We start from the raw sequence: 13,690 nt of genomic DNA, 5'->3' as shown, positions 1-13,690 counted from the left end.
CTTGGTGAGGCTGTGCCCCGGTAGTTGAGTGCTTTGTATAGGCCAATGGAGGGATAATGCCTTGGCGATTTGTGCTTGTCAAACTTTACCTTTTGACACAGCAAACAAGTATGCACAAATTCCTCCATGTCCGTGAAAGGAGGCCAATAGATATACTTTTCTTACCCCTTCCAAGGTACCGTCTATGCTGAACAAATGGAGGAATGTGGTACTCCGTCAATGCCTTTTGCCTCAATCCCCGTGTCACATACAACATGGATTTTTGCATGAAGTAACCTTCTTTGATAGTATATCTTGCAACTATCTCCCCATCTGTACCCTGTCGCCTACATCCTGAGCAGGAGGCATGTTGCCCGGGAAGAAGAGAATCGCCGCATTAAGGGCATATTGAGCAACAAGATCCATGAGCTCCTGGCCTGGAATACGCACTTCCATGACAGGAGCAGGCCCTTCCCATGCTCGATGTGCATTTTCGAAATCCTCATGAAGACAATCTTTGATCAGAGATAAAGCATCCATAGCCGGATTCTCCGAAGCTTTCCGGCGCTTGTAGATACACTGATTACCCAAATCCATCCGCACCAGAAATCACACTTTCACTCAAACACATACACACACACACACACACATTTTTTTGTAAATCTATTGGATTAATTTACATGTGGGAAGCCTCAACGCGAGGAAAACCCACCATAAAGATCTATACAACCGAAAATGCAGAAGTCACTCCATATAGGAGCAAACTTCCAAACTAGAAACAATCATAGAAAAGTGTCAAAGTCGTGATGTCTATGTCTTATAGTCTACAGCAGTCAAACAAGGATTGCCGTAGAGAGCCTCTAAAGTGAGCGTAGAGTTGAAACTGTCGAGATTCAAAAAGAGTAACATTTCTTTTGGACCAGATCGAGGAGAAGGCCCAAAATCTGACCCAATGTATGAAAATCGCATGCGGACGCAATTGCAGTGTGAGTTTTCCGAAAACCCAGAAAAGTTTCCCAAATGCAGCAGAAGAAAACCTTGAACGCAATCGCCTTGAGCACAAGCAAAAAATCCCGAGAGTCGGGGCAAAACCAAAGATGATTCCATTCGATTCGAGCATCGTCGGCAAGATGAAGAGGCAATGCGACGAGAAGCCAAAATCTTACCCACCGGTAATATGCCAAGCATGAATCTCCATAGAAACACTCTTTGTTTTAATGGGAACTTGCTTTTCCAATTGATGGAAAGAACCATTTTCCACCACCGCATTGACTTATGCATGTGCCAAAGCAAGTTGCCATGAGACTGTATCCACGGAGGACGCACAATAGCTCTGTAAATTTGCCTTGAAGTCCAATTCTGCATAGAAACAGGTTTGGAACCTGAGGAATTACCAATGAGTTCCTAATCTTTAAGCCTATCCTCCTCATGGAGTATTGGCATAGGTATGAGAGGAGCAAGCAAAGCACATATGTCCCTCCAAATTGGCCGATGGTGCATGCCCAAATTAAGTGTCTGACAAGCACGGGGAAAAGATAACACAACCATTTTCATCCACAACATCCTCAATACGTCTGATACCCATTTTCATCAAGTTGTAAGCCTTGACCGGTTGAGTAATTGCCAAGGGAAAAGGAAATACTGCAGACCAGTGAAGGCTTTCTTTCCGCAATGAGTTACCGTTCAAAGAGGATCTCCCGGACCACTTAATCTGAGAAAGTACATGTTTCCAATCTAGTATCAATCTTGTAGAGTGAGGGCAGCCAGGTATGGTACCTTCAAAGCGACCCAATACAACTTCCCATTGATCAGTGATCCAATTACCATATGCCTTTGTGCTCATAGAACTGCACATAGTAGCTAGCATGCGTGACCAAGGTTGTACTTGCACGAAAAAATCAGCCAGCAGTGTGGCTTTGCATGCCAAAAGATGGAAATGTATGTTCAATATATTAAGCCCACCATGCGATCTTGGTGTACAAGTAGACTGCATTCTCAACAAGCGTAAAGCTTTGCGTTTGGGATGTGTCTTCCATAACAATTCCATTGCGTGCGACATAAAGGCTGAAATGTCTTTATGCATCCAAGACAGCAACGACAAATAGAATTGAACATGTGCCATCACAATGGATTGTACTATTCGCAGTCGTACATGAAGAGGCCAAGTGGACAATTCCCAATATCTCAGTTTTTGTGCAAGCTACCATTCCATTTGTTGTGTCGTTGTAATGAACCAACCAATTGGATAACCAAGGTGACGTATCACATCATGTGGTGACAATAGTTGTCCATGCCATAAAATAGAGTGCCAGTCGCAAGAATTAAGAGGCAGTTGAAGTTGATATGCAAACCAGCTGCCAACCCAAAATCTGACAAAATCATCATCAAAGCTTGAAGATCTGCACGATCATTTTTAGGCATAAAAAAAGAGTCGTCCGCATATGCCTGAGGAAGAAAAGGACTCCCTGGAATTTGCACTCCATGTAACAAACCAGCGTCAACCATCTTGTCCACATATAAAAGCAATGGGTGAGTGGAAATTGCATAAAGCAAAGCACTCAACGGACAACCCTGTCTAACAGAACGAACCAGTTCCCAAGGGTCAAAGAGCCCGTCCGCAATGATAGCACGAGTCGTAGCCTCAGAATACAGCCAGTAAATGACATTAATCCATTTAGGACCAAAACCCAATTTAGACATAATCTGAGAAATAAAATCCTAGCAAACCGAATCAAAGGCTTTGGCTATGTCTACCTGCAATACAAGTACATCTTGAGAGGAATATTTTGCATATTCAATGGGTATCATAGCATTCGCAATATTATCAATAATATGACATCTCGGAATGAACCCATGTTGATGAGGATGAAGGCCACGATGAAGAATCTCCCTTACTCTGTGCACCAGCATCTTGGCAACAAGTTTGTATACGACTGGCATAAGAGTGATTGGTCTCCAATCATCAAAGATTTCAGCCAAATGCTTTTTCGGGAGCAATTTCAACAAACCTTGTTTTCCTTAAAGATGGAAGCTGCTGTTCCAACCATGCACTGTTTATCATGAGCAATAAAGCATCTTTCAGTTCAAACTTCATCCCAAAAAGCATGAAAAAATTTCAACAGTAAGGCCATCCCATCCTGGAGCTTTCCCCTTCCCTAGTGCTTTCAAAGCATGATACAGCTCTTCATCTGAGAAGGGTTGTTCCAATGCATTCGCTTCATCAGAATCCATAATCGGGGAAACAACTTCTAGAAATTGCAGTCTACCACAAGATTCTGAAGCAGATAAAGGGGCAGGAGCAGCAAACAATCTAGCATAATGCTGAACGCATTCCTGGGACCATAGTTACCGGGGAACTCGTTCCGCAGGCCCTAGAAGGCCGGAACGCCGTTCCCTCCCTCTCTGCCAAGCTGGAAGGCCCCGGAACGTTTTGCCGTTCCGGGTGACCACCTGATACCGGAACGGCTCCGGAACGGCCCGGAACGGTCCGGAACGGCCAACTCTCAAAAATGGGAAGAAATAGGCAGTTTTTTGCAAATTTGCAATGAACATTAGGTGTTTTTTTAGTGTGCAAGGACTCAACAATTAAAATGCACCCCCTCACACCCATTCCCTTCTCAAGCATTATTTGGGTGTTTTTTATGCCTCCCGTTCCGCGCCGTTCCCGTTCCGGACCCCTGGCCGTTCCCCCGTTCCGCGAGGGTCCCCGTCGCCGTTCCCGTTCCGCGTTCCGGGTAACTCTGCATGGGACAGTTGCAGTTTCGAAGAAGTTCATGAGCCATCTGAAATTTTGATGCGAGAAATGGAGTCTCTGTCGCGAAGCTTGCAAGCTTTTAAAAAATTGTTTGGATGAACAACCTTTGTCCGCTATTTGCTTTTCTCTAGATCGTACTTGCCATTTGTGAACTTTACGCATTTGATTGCATGAAATTACATGGTTTGCCTCACATAACAATTCTTGAACCGACTGAACCGACAAACCATCAGAATCCGACTCCATAATACATTGTCGATGTTGTTTTGCCCAAGCCAATGCTCGTCTTTGATCCCCAAGATACCATATTCCAAAGCATACCTTGAATAACAGATTGCATATGTACCACAAAAGAATGCCATGCAAATTCAATGTCAGCATGCACATGCATGAAAAGAGGATGTATAGCCGTGACAACCATTTGACGGAAAACCTCATGCGATAGGTAACTGCTATTTACATGTAATAAACGGCGAGACGGCAAAGCACCCTCAGTTCGAGACATATCAAGCAACATCTCCAACCATAATGGAGCATGATCTGATAAACATATGGAATGATCTATCCATATTTTACATACAAAAGAGTTTCACTGATTTGCATTGTGAAGATACCACCAATCTAGTCTCGCTCGATAGCGAGCAGAAGCATTATGCGTATTTGTAAATCCCGAACTGATCGGATTTGTACAAATCCATAACTCCTCAGCATGCAAAACCTCTAGTAAAGATGACCATCTCTGTTTCTCAAACTGAAGCATATGCGAATTCTGAGAAGTATTATCTCGAGAAGATGGCGAGTTATTGAAATCACCACAAATGAAAGCATTTGAGAGCCAGGGATAAGTTCTCAAAGAACTCCACAAGAGAGCTTGCGTTCTAGAGGATTGCGAAGCATACACACTAGCAAACTCGTATATTTCCGCATTTATGATACATTGGACAACCATCCATCTAACATCAGGATCATTGTATGCGACATGGTTCATGGTGGACTAGCATAACCACTCCTGAGAAATTTGTAGAGCCTGCATAAAAGATATGGTAGGCCGCAAAGAATCCAGACTGACCAGCCTAACAATGTTGATTGTGCTCTTGCAAACAGACAACATGAGGATGCATTGTATTGACGTAATCCCAAAAAAGCCTGCATTTATTTACATGCGAGAGGCCTTGTATGTTAAAAGAGACACACTTAAGTGAAGAAGACATTGAGTATATACATATGTACAGATCCTTGCATAAAAGATCAAGCAACAACCATATCTTCATGCTCGTCAGGCTGAGCATGAACATGAAGAACATCCATGTCATCTACATCCAGCAAAGGCAACCCTAACATCAATCCAAAGTCTAGAAGCTGGAGACGTATCCATTGAAATCTGTCCCGGCATAGGAGCTGTCGCACTCCAATTTATAGATTGGAGAGGCTTTGTCTTCGGTGAGAAAACTGTTTTTGGCTGTTGCCAACCATTAAGATCAGCCTTTTTAGCGCCTGCGAGATCGAAGCTTTCCCCTTGTCTTTAGCTTTTGAAGACTGTGCAACTAGCTGAGGAGCAGACTTTAAATTAGCATCAGATACGACAGATCCCGAAGGTTTAGCTTTTTCTGTTACTAAACAAGCAGGAACAATGTCCGATTGAGGGATAGCATTTGGGGGTGGCTTATGAACCACCTGTGGACACTCCGAAGCAAGATGTCGAAATTTATGGCATGTAAAACACGTGCCTGCAAAAACTCCCCATTTCAAATCAAAATAGGTTTCCCCCATTTCAACATCTTCAACGTCAATTGCAATAGATGGCGGAGTGGGTTTATCAGTGTCCCACAAAATGCAAAACCTGTTTCTATTTCCTGTGGGACGAGGAGGACAGATTACTTTACCCAATGAGGCGGCCAAACCAGCCAGCTCCTCTCTCATATAGTCAGGAAAATTCACTACTTCGACCCATATTGGACAAGAGTGACGAATCAAATCCTGATAGTCCTTGCTAGGCGACCAAGGCAAAACATGAACCATCTGCCTGCCATAAAACAATGGCGAAGCCTCAAGCAATTTTTGCTTATACATGTGATCTGTCAGATGTACCTCGTAAAATCCACGAGAAGCAAAAAAGACTCCCTCAATAAAACATCTGATAAAATCGAGTTAATCCATTGCGCAACATCATTCGCAGAGGGCAAACGTCCTGGAACGAAAATTATGACCGCCGACTGCGTTAATTTTCTGAGGGGGAAACTATACTGGGTAGCTTCATTTTATATTTCAAGGTGGGCACAGGCTTGTTCCAATTCGATCTGCTCTCACCAAATTCCTCATGAAGAGCATCAAATACATACTGAGAGTCAGAATCCGCAGAATCCGCCGTATCATTTACATGCACACTATCTGTATGTTGCCTTTTGAAATCTGAAGAGCAGTCTCTTCTACTGTACGCCTACGAAGAGGAAGGATCCATTGCGAAGAAAACCCGGCTGCTGCTGCTGGACTCTGTCTTGTATTTACAAATGACACTTCCTAACTTTTTTTTTTTTGGTAAATCTGCTGCTGGACTCTGTTTTGTATTTACACTTACTAACACCCAGACATAGGCACAGATGCTCACAGACACACACACACTCGCAGACACACACACACACAGCGCTGAACAAAGGCCGACTTCTGGTTCACGATTTTGTATAGCTTGATGATCTGCTGGGCAGCGAGAGAAGGTTCAGCAGCCTGAGTAAGAAGGCACCCTCAGCGATCGCCCGACACAAAATCGGCGTGAGGAAGAGGAAGAAAATGCTGAAGCAGCAAGCGCGGAGCCGCAAGAGGAAGCAGCAGCAGCAACAGCGGCCATGGCTTCTCACGACCTTTCTCGCCTTCGAAGTTCGACTCGATTGTTCCCCACACACACACACACACACACACACACACTAAAACCAAATGCAAACTGAACAGAGTACGGAGTGTGCAGGGGCAGACTGCTGAGCCTAGTGCCAATTGCTGCGCAAAGCGCTCGGAGCTTTCTGTACGGGTAGGTTGCGCTGGACTAGAGGCACGCAAGGGCTGGAAATCGTGCAGGGCTGAGGGCGCGCAAAGGCAAATCACATGCAGAGGCAATTCATGTATCACACCTCACACACACACACACAATCTTTTTTTTTTGTAAATCTGCTTTGATTACTTTACAAGTGGGAAACCTCAAAGCGAGGAAAACCCACGAAAAGAAAGGGATACAAAGAGCGGAGCACTATGAGGCTCCGAAAGCTAGAAACAATCAAAGTAAATCCTATAGGCGTCAAGAGTGATGTCTCCAATGTCAGGAGCAAAATGTAGTGCTTGACCAAGAGATGATTTGAAATAGGGGAAGGGGTCAACATAAGTGCCTTGGAACATTAAGGAGTTCCTATGGTGACAGATGGCCCACATAGTCCAAAATCTGACCCAGGTGAAGAACACCGCAAACTGAGAATGCGATGACTGAAGCACCCCAAAAAGCCAAAAGTGTCTGTGAAAAGAGCCGGAAGGAGTTCCTATGGTGCCAGATGGCCCACATAGTCCAAAATCTGACGCAGGTGAAGAACACCGCAAACTGAGAATGCGATGACTGAAGCACCCCAAAAAGCCAAAAGCGTCCGGAAAAGATCCGGAAGGAAAACGCAACCGAAGAGCAGTCGACACTTGCCAAATGAAGTGTGGCATGGTCTCCTCAGCTTCAAGGCATCTGGGGCAATGGGAAGGCACAATATGCCGAGCATGTGACACATTGCCAACAGGTAGAGCGCTGTAGCAGGCTACAGTGTCACTTTCACAGGACACACACTGTTAGTACAGTTGGTTTGGTCTGGTCCACACTGGATGGATTCTCTGGGCTGGGCAGTGACAAGTGGCAAGATACAGACGGTGGTCTAGTGGATCGTGGCCAGGTCACCACCACCAGTATATTAGTACGTAGTTCTACACCCACAATTGGGCACTGACGACGTTAGTGGGGATGTTGTGGTATTTAGTCAATACTATGCATGATGGAGCTGATGGTTATATTGTCTTGTGGGTGACTACCATGGGTCTATACCTTGCACTTTCCTTCAAGGGTGAATCTGGGCTTATCCTGGATTCATCTAGGTATATTGGTTTAGGTGGCTGGCATTTATGAGCCGTTGGTGGATCATCTGCTAGATATATGATCTTTATGTAGTCGTCTAGAGTGAGTCTATACACAGAGCACGTCTTCACCATCCTTGCACATCTGAGCCTCGACACCCCATTGTACCTGAGAGTCTTGGGCTAGAGCTGAGTGTGCTGCCATGCCAGAGTCTGTATCAGTTCTTTGAGATAGTCTCTGGGCTTGGCAGTGACACGTGGCAGGATACGGACGGTGGTCTAGTGGATCGTGGCCAGGTCACCACCACCATTGAGTTTGGAGATTGGCTTAGGTGGCTGGCATTTATGAGCCGTTGGTGGATCATCTGCTAGATATATGGTCCAGTGTCGTCGTCTAGGAGCGAGTTTTTATACACTGCACGTCTTCACCATCCCTGCACATCTGAGCCTCGACACCCCATTATACGTGAGAGTCCTGGGCTGGAGCTGAGTGTGCTGCCACGCCAGAGTCTGTATCAGTTCTTTGAGATAGTCGAGTCATTTGTTGTGGTCTACCGTTGCTGTTGTGTCTCTGTGAGCTCAGTTGTTGTCTATTGTTTCTTGTTTTCAGTCTGTTTTGAGTGAGATTGTAACGCACATTGCATTGAGAAGCACCCATTGTAGAGAGCACGACACACTATCTGCGCTACAAGCTCCCACGAAGCAGCACCACAAGAAAACCTGTTCCTTCAAAGGTAGATGACTCTGCCAAATACGAGACATTGTGTGTCGCCACCACAAGGATGACTCGGAGAGCAACCACAGCTGATTACCATGATGCACAATCCATATATCAGACTGAAGGATAGCATATACACTGCCAGCTGAGATGCAGTCCAATCTAGCAGTAGCCAGATTCCAATTACAGAAGCAAGATTCCACATCCAAAGGAGGAATGGGTGAGTGATCAGCAAGCATCCTTTGAATTTCCCGTCGGAGAGAAGAATAGTGAGGACCCAACCGAAAGCGGGACACTCCATCAGCGAACGAAAGAACATAACCCGAGTCATCAAGCACCTGATGCACCTGACAAATTCCTTTTTGGGCAAGAAAATATGCTTGGCGAGGAGACCGTTGAACCAAAGTCGAAGCGAAGGCTCTGCTCCTATGCAGACTCTCCAAACGAAGAGAGTTACCCACAGCGGATGGTCGACCATTCCAAGCCAAATGCGAAGTGACAACTTTCCAATCAACAATCAGAGAAGAAGTAAAGGGACATCCAGGAATGTGTCCTTCAAGTTTCCCAAAAACAACATACCAATAATAAGCCGGTTGCCAATGACCAAAAGCTAGGGTGACAATGTGCGTACACAAATGTGTGACCATGAGAGCCCAAGGTTGTTGTTACTCCACCAAAACTGGCAACATCATAGCTTTCCGAGCCAAAAGATGACGTCGCAAGTCCAAAATATTTAACCCTCCAAGCTGCTTGGGAGAATACAGCTTGTCCATAGAGAGAAGCGGAAGACCCTTCTTGGTAGACGAGGTCCACCAAAAATGCTCTAAAATATGGGACATGAGGGACTGCAAGGGTAACCGAGGCCAGGATAACAAAGGCAAGTAAAACTCCACATAAGCCACAAGGATGCATTGGACAATCCTGAGACGTACATGAAGTGGCCACGTGGACAGTTTTCAATAATTCAACTTGGAATGTAGACGTTGGAGCACCCAATCGAGTTTCTACATAGCCGATACATTCCAACAAAACGCATAACCCAAATGGCGAACCAGAACATGTGGAAGAACAATCTCCTCAGGCCACAATATCTTATGACAATCACACTCCTTCAGAGGCAATAGCTTGGATTTACAAAAGTTAACTTTGAGACCTGTTGCCATTCCAAACAAGTGAAGAGTATGCATAATTTGTTGTACATCATCATAGTGATTACGAGGCATAAACAAAGAGTCATCCGCAGAGGCCTGGCCAGCAAATTGTCGTCTTGAAGGTAAAGTCAGGCCATGCAGTGTGCCACTGGAAGTCAAGGAATCCAAATACATAAGCAAGGGGTGAGTAGCGATCGCATAAAGCAGAGCACTCAAAGGGTAGCCCTGCCTCACCGACCGTCCCAAAGGCCAAGATTCTGTAAGAGATCCATCCAGCAAGCCCGCAGAAGTGCTGTGTGCATACAAGAAAAGCACGACACGGATATCCTAGACCCAAATCCCAACACAGTATCCGCAATATAACCCAAAGAACAGTATCAAAGGCCTTTTCAATGTCAACCTCATCCCAAGACCTCCTGTCATTTATCTTTGCATATTCGTCATCTTTCGCAATGCATGACCAAGTCCTGTCGATGTATATTGTATTCCATACCAATGATACATTCGCAAGGTTATAGTAATTGACCTCTGAATGAAGCCATTTTGAGATTGATGCAAGCCTTCGTGCAGAAAGCACATGAGTCGGTTAGCTAGCATTTTTGCCATTAATTTATATACCACAGGCATAAGTTTTATAGGGCGCCAATGAGAGAATTCTTCGCACAATGCATGCTTAGGTATCAGCTTGAGCAAAACTTCTTTCCAAGAGGAGGGCAGTTCTTGCTGTTCCCAAGCTGTATTCATCATGAACAATAGAGGCAATTTCAAATAATCCCAGAAGGACAAGAAAAATTCCACAGAGAGACCATCCCAACGAGGAGCTCTCCATCGACCCAAATCAAGCAAGTTGGCATGCAATTCCGGCTCAGTGAAAACATCTTCCAAGTCTTGAGCTTGCGCATCGAAAGGATGGGAGTAAGATGAGATAGAAACATGTGACTCGCTTGGCAAGCTGCTCTCGTGGGAGAAGAAGGGGCCTCAAAAATCTTGCCATAATGAGAATGTAGGGGTAGTGCTAGCTCTTGTAAAGTGGAGGTCCATTCCCTTGACTGTAATATAACTCTCCGTATAGCTTGAGACGGCCTGGAGTGTTGCAAATGCTAGAAAAATTGTTTAGAAGAACATCCTTTATCTGCAAAAGCTTGTTGTCGAGCTCGAGTTTGCCATTTGGCCAATTTCCTCTCATCATTGTGCCATAACATAGCGCGAGCAGAAAACAACTCAGTCGCTTGAGTGTTAGTAAGAGAAGAATGATTCGCCAAGTGCATTAGTCTGCTACAAGCATCCTTCGCGTGATTAACCTGTTCCCTTAATTGTGACAAATAATCCCTGCTATAATCCTGGATAACACACTGAACACGCTTAACAAAGCGGAACCAGGCTATGTCCATATCAACATACATCTGGGAGATGAAAGGCGGGATGATATCCACAATCATAGCGCGAAAAGGCTCATGCTTGAGATAAGCATCATTGACATGCAAAAGCCTCTTCTTGGGCAGGCGATCATTGGCATCAAAAGAGACAAAACGAAGTTTTTCAAGCATACAGGAAAATGATCAGAAAGACACATAGCTTAATCAATCCTCAGCTCGCATACGAAGTCATCATACTGTTGCATGTGAAAAAGATACCAACGATCTAGTTGAGCGCGATACATCGATTGAGCATTATCTTGAAAAGTGAATCCTGGATTATACGCATGCGATAGGGGCCACAAATCAAGCCCATTACATGTCAGCATAAATTGATCCCATGATTGCCGTTCCGTATGAAGCGTGTGAGAATGCCCAGTAGTATTATCCGCAAGGTTAGGTGCATTATTAAAATCCCCACAAAGAAATGCATTAGAACGCCAACAATAAGAGGGCATAGCACTCCACAACCGTGCCCTAATTTCTGCCAGAAACCCTAATTTCCGAAAATCGCGGAGGAAAAAAAATAAAAATAAATTTTTGGGAAAATTTTGAGCAACGCAAATCTCAGCTTTTTGCTATGATTTAGGAGAAAGAGAGAGAAACAGAGAACTTGCTTTTTTTTACTGACTCTCTTTCTCAGAGAGAGAGAGAATCTGCTTTTGCTCTCAAGCTTTTGGGGCTCTGCTTTTGGGCATCCCTTGTAATCTTTAAATTAGTGGTGAGGGCCTCACTTCTCAGAGCATCTGGACGTAGAGTCTGAGAGTGAAACCCTAACCGCTCTCTTGTACTTTGATGATTGAATAATACAAAAAGAAATACCAAAAGGGACGCTAGTCTTTGGGGCCAATATCTCTAGGCACGGAACTCCGCCGTGCCAGTCCAAATCTATTGTGATCTGTGAATTGTTTGAAGTGGTTATTTGGTGCTGTCGTGATTGATTCTTGACTTGGAGTGTCCAAGTCTGTTATAGTGGTATTAGAGCACGGCCGATTTCTCTTCTACGGGAAATCCGATCCCCAATTTTTTTTTCTGCGGCACCTATGGCTTCACGCAAGAATAAGTTGACTCCCTCTGCATCTGGAGATACGGGTTGGGATCACAACGAAGATTCAGACAGAGAGTATGGTCCGCCTCCGCCTACTCAGGCGGAGCAAAGAGAGATGAAGCGTCGTCAATTGATTGGCGATGCAACAAAGATGATGCTCAATTTTGCCAAGGACCCGAAGATGGCAAAATGTATGCCTCTTTGGAAGAGGTACAGATGGAGTGGCAAAGAACCACAACACCACTCCTGAAACCCTCTCACAGCTTATTGTGAAAGATTCTAGCTCTTTTTCTACCCGCCTCTTCATTCAAGAAGATCTCGTTCAGAGAACAGATTGAGCGGTTTACCTTGGGTCTACCTACAGAGATCCGAGATCACTGCTTGGAACAGAAGTCAGCTTCTATTCAGGAGTTGATGAGTCATGCGAAGTGGGGCTTTGCCATTCACTCTAGCAGTCTGACCTACCCCACAGATGAGGCCATGACACAATGAGCCGAACAGACTTCTGAAAATGAAAGTAGAAGGAAAAAGAGCAACCGAGAGAAGAAGGATGCACGACCCAAGCTTACTCCTCAGGAGAAAGCTCGCTTCATTAGAGAGGGGAGTGCTTTGGATGCGGGGAACATGGACATATCTCCACGAAGTGCCCTAAAAACGCACAGAAAGAACAGAATTATAAGAACGACGACAAGCCTGAGAGTTCGAGAGCAGTAGAGGAACGTGGCAGAAAAGGCAGATAGAAAAGCAGAATTGGTACCACATGGCGTGGGACTTGCACCGAATCAGATGAATGAAAGTACAAATTTTGCCGCTTTTTTGGGGGAAAGTGAAGGATCAGGAAGCTCTTTTGAAGGAGCCAAGGACAACTTCTTTTCACTTGGAATTGGCGGCTCGATTTGGAATTACGCCCGACAGACTGACGCCACAGACAGAGGTAGTTCGTCTGGCACCCGGATGGGGTGTTTCCATTACACCGAGCATTGGTAAACTTCGTTTGCAATGACAGGGGCGTTCACAGCACACGAGTGACGTTCTACTCAAAATCCCTTGGTACCACAAAAACTACGCTGTGGTTGACTATCGGGCAGAGAAAGCGACTTTGACAAATGAAGGGCTTAGAGATCGTACTTGATGAACTCAGTTTCTTTACTTATTCTTTTGGGCGGGAACTGAACGATGGATAAAGGTTGAATATGTTTTGACCTGAACAAAAGAACGCCAAGATTTTTGTCCACACTCATGCCGATTGCTTTTTTAAGAGGGCCTGAAGATCAGACCATTGACCTGATACCTGGAAGCACGTCACCGAACCGACCACCTTACCGTGTGAGCCGAGTACAGATTGAAAAGATTATGAACCAAGTGAAAGACCTCTTGGAAAAGGGTCTTGTCCAGCTTGGTACTTCACCGTAGTGCTCTCCATTGTTGTTGGATTTGAAGAAAGACGGATCTTGGAGAATGTGCATTGATTATAGAGCCTCTCAAAACAAAACACCATCAAGAACAGATTTCCGAATTCCTAGGATCGATGATATT

The 13,690-nt window shown here is 44.9% G+C and overlaps 1 protein-coding gene and 1 pseudogene across 1 annotated transcript; both read right to left on the bottom strand.

Moving 5' to 3' along the window:
* Positions 1–300: 300 nt before the first annotated feature.
* Positions 301–576, bottom strand: LOC147416500 (uncharacterized). Its single transcript, XM_086508307.1, has one exon. It carries the CDS (start codon positions 574–576, stop codon positions 301–303), a length of 276 nt encoding a protein of 91 aa, XP_086364433.1.
* Positions 577–789: 213 nt separating this feature from the next.
* On the bottom strand, positions 790–1,822 carry LOC147416499 (uncharacterized; annotated as a pseudogene).
* Between the last annotated feature and the right edge of the window lie 11,868 nt (positions 1,823–13,690).

The sequence above is a fragment of the Adiantum capillus-veneris genome, unplaced genomic scaffold (assembly GCF_014529385.1).
Source record: "Adiantum capillus-veneris isolate H3 unplaced genomic scaffold, ASM1452938v2 Hic_scaffold_892, whole genome shotgun sequence".
Classification (NCBI taxonomy): domain Eukaryota; kingdom Viridiplantae; phylum Streptophyta; class Polypodiopsida; order Polypodiales; family Pteridaceae; genus Adiantum; species Adiantum capillus-veneris.
The sequence above is the reverse complement of the archived record's forward strand: the minus strand, read 5'-3'. Positions and strand labels throughout refer to the sequence as shown.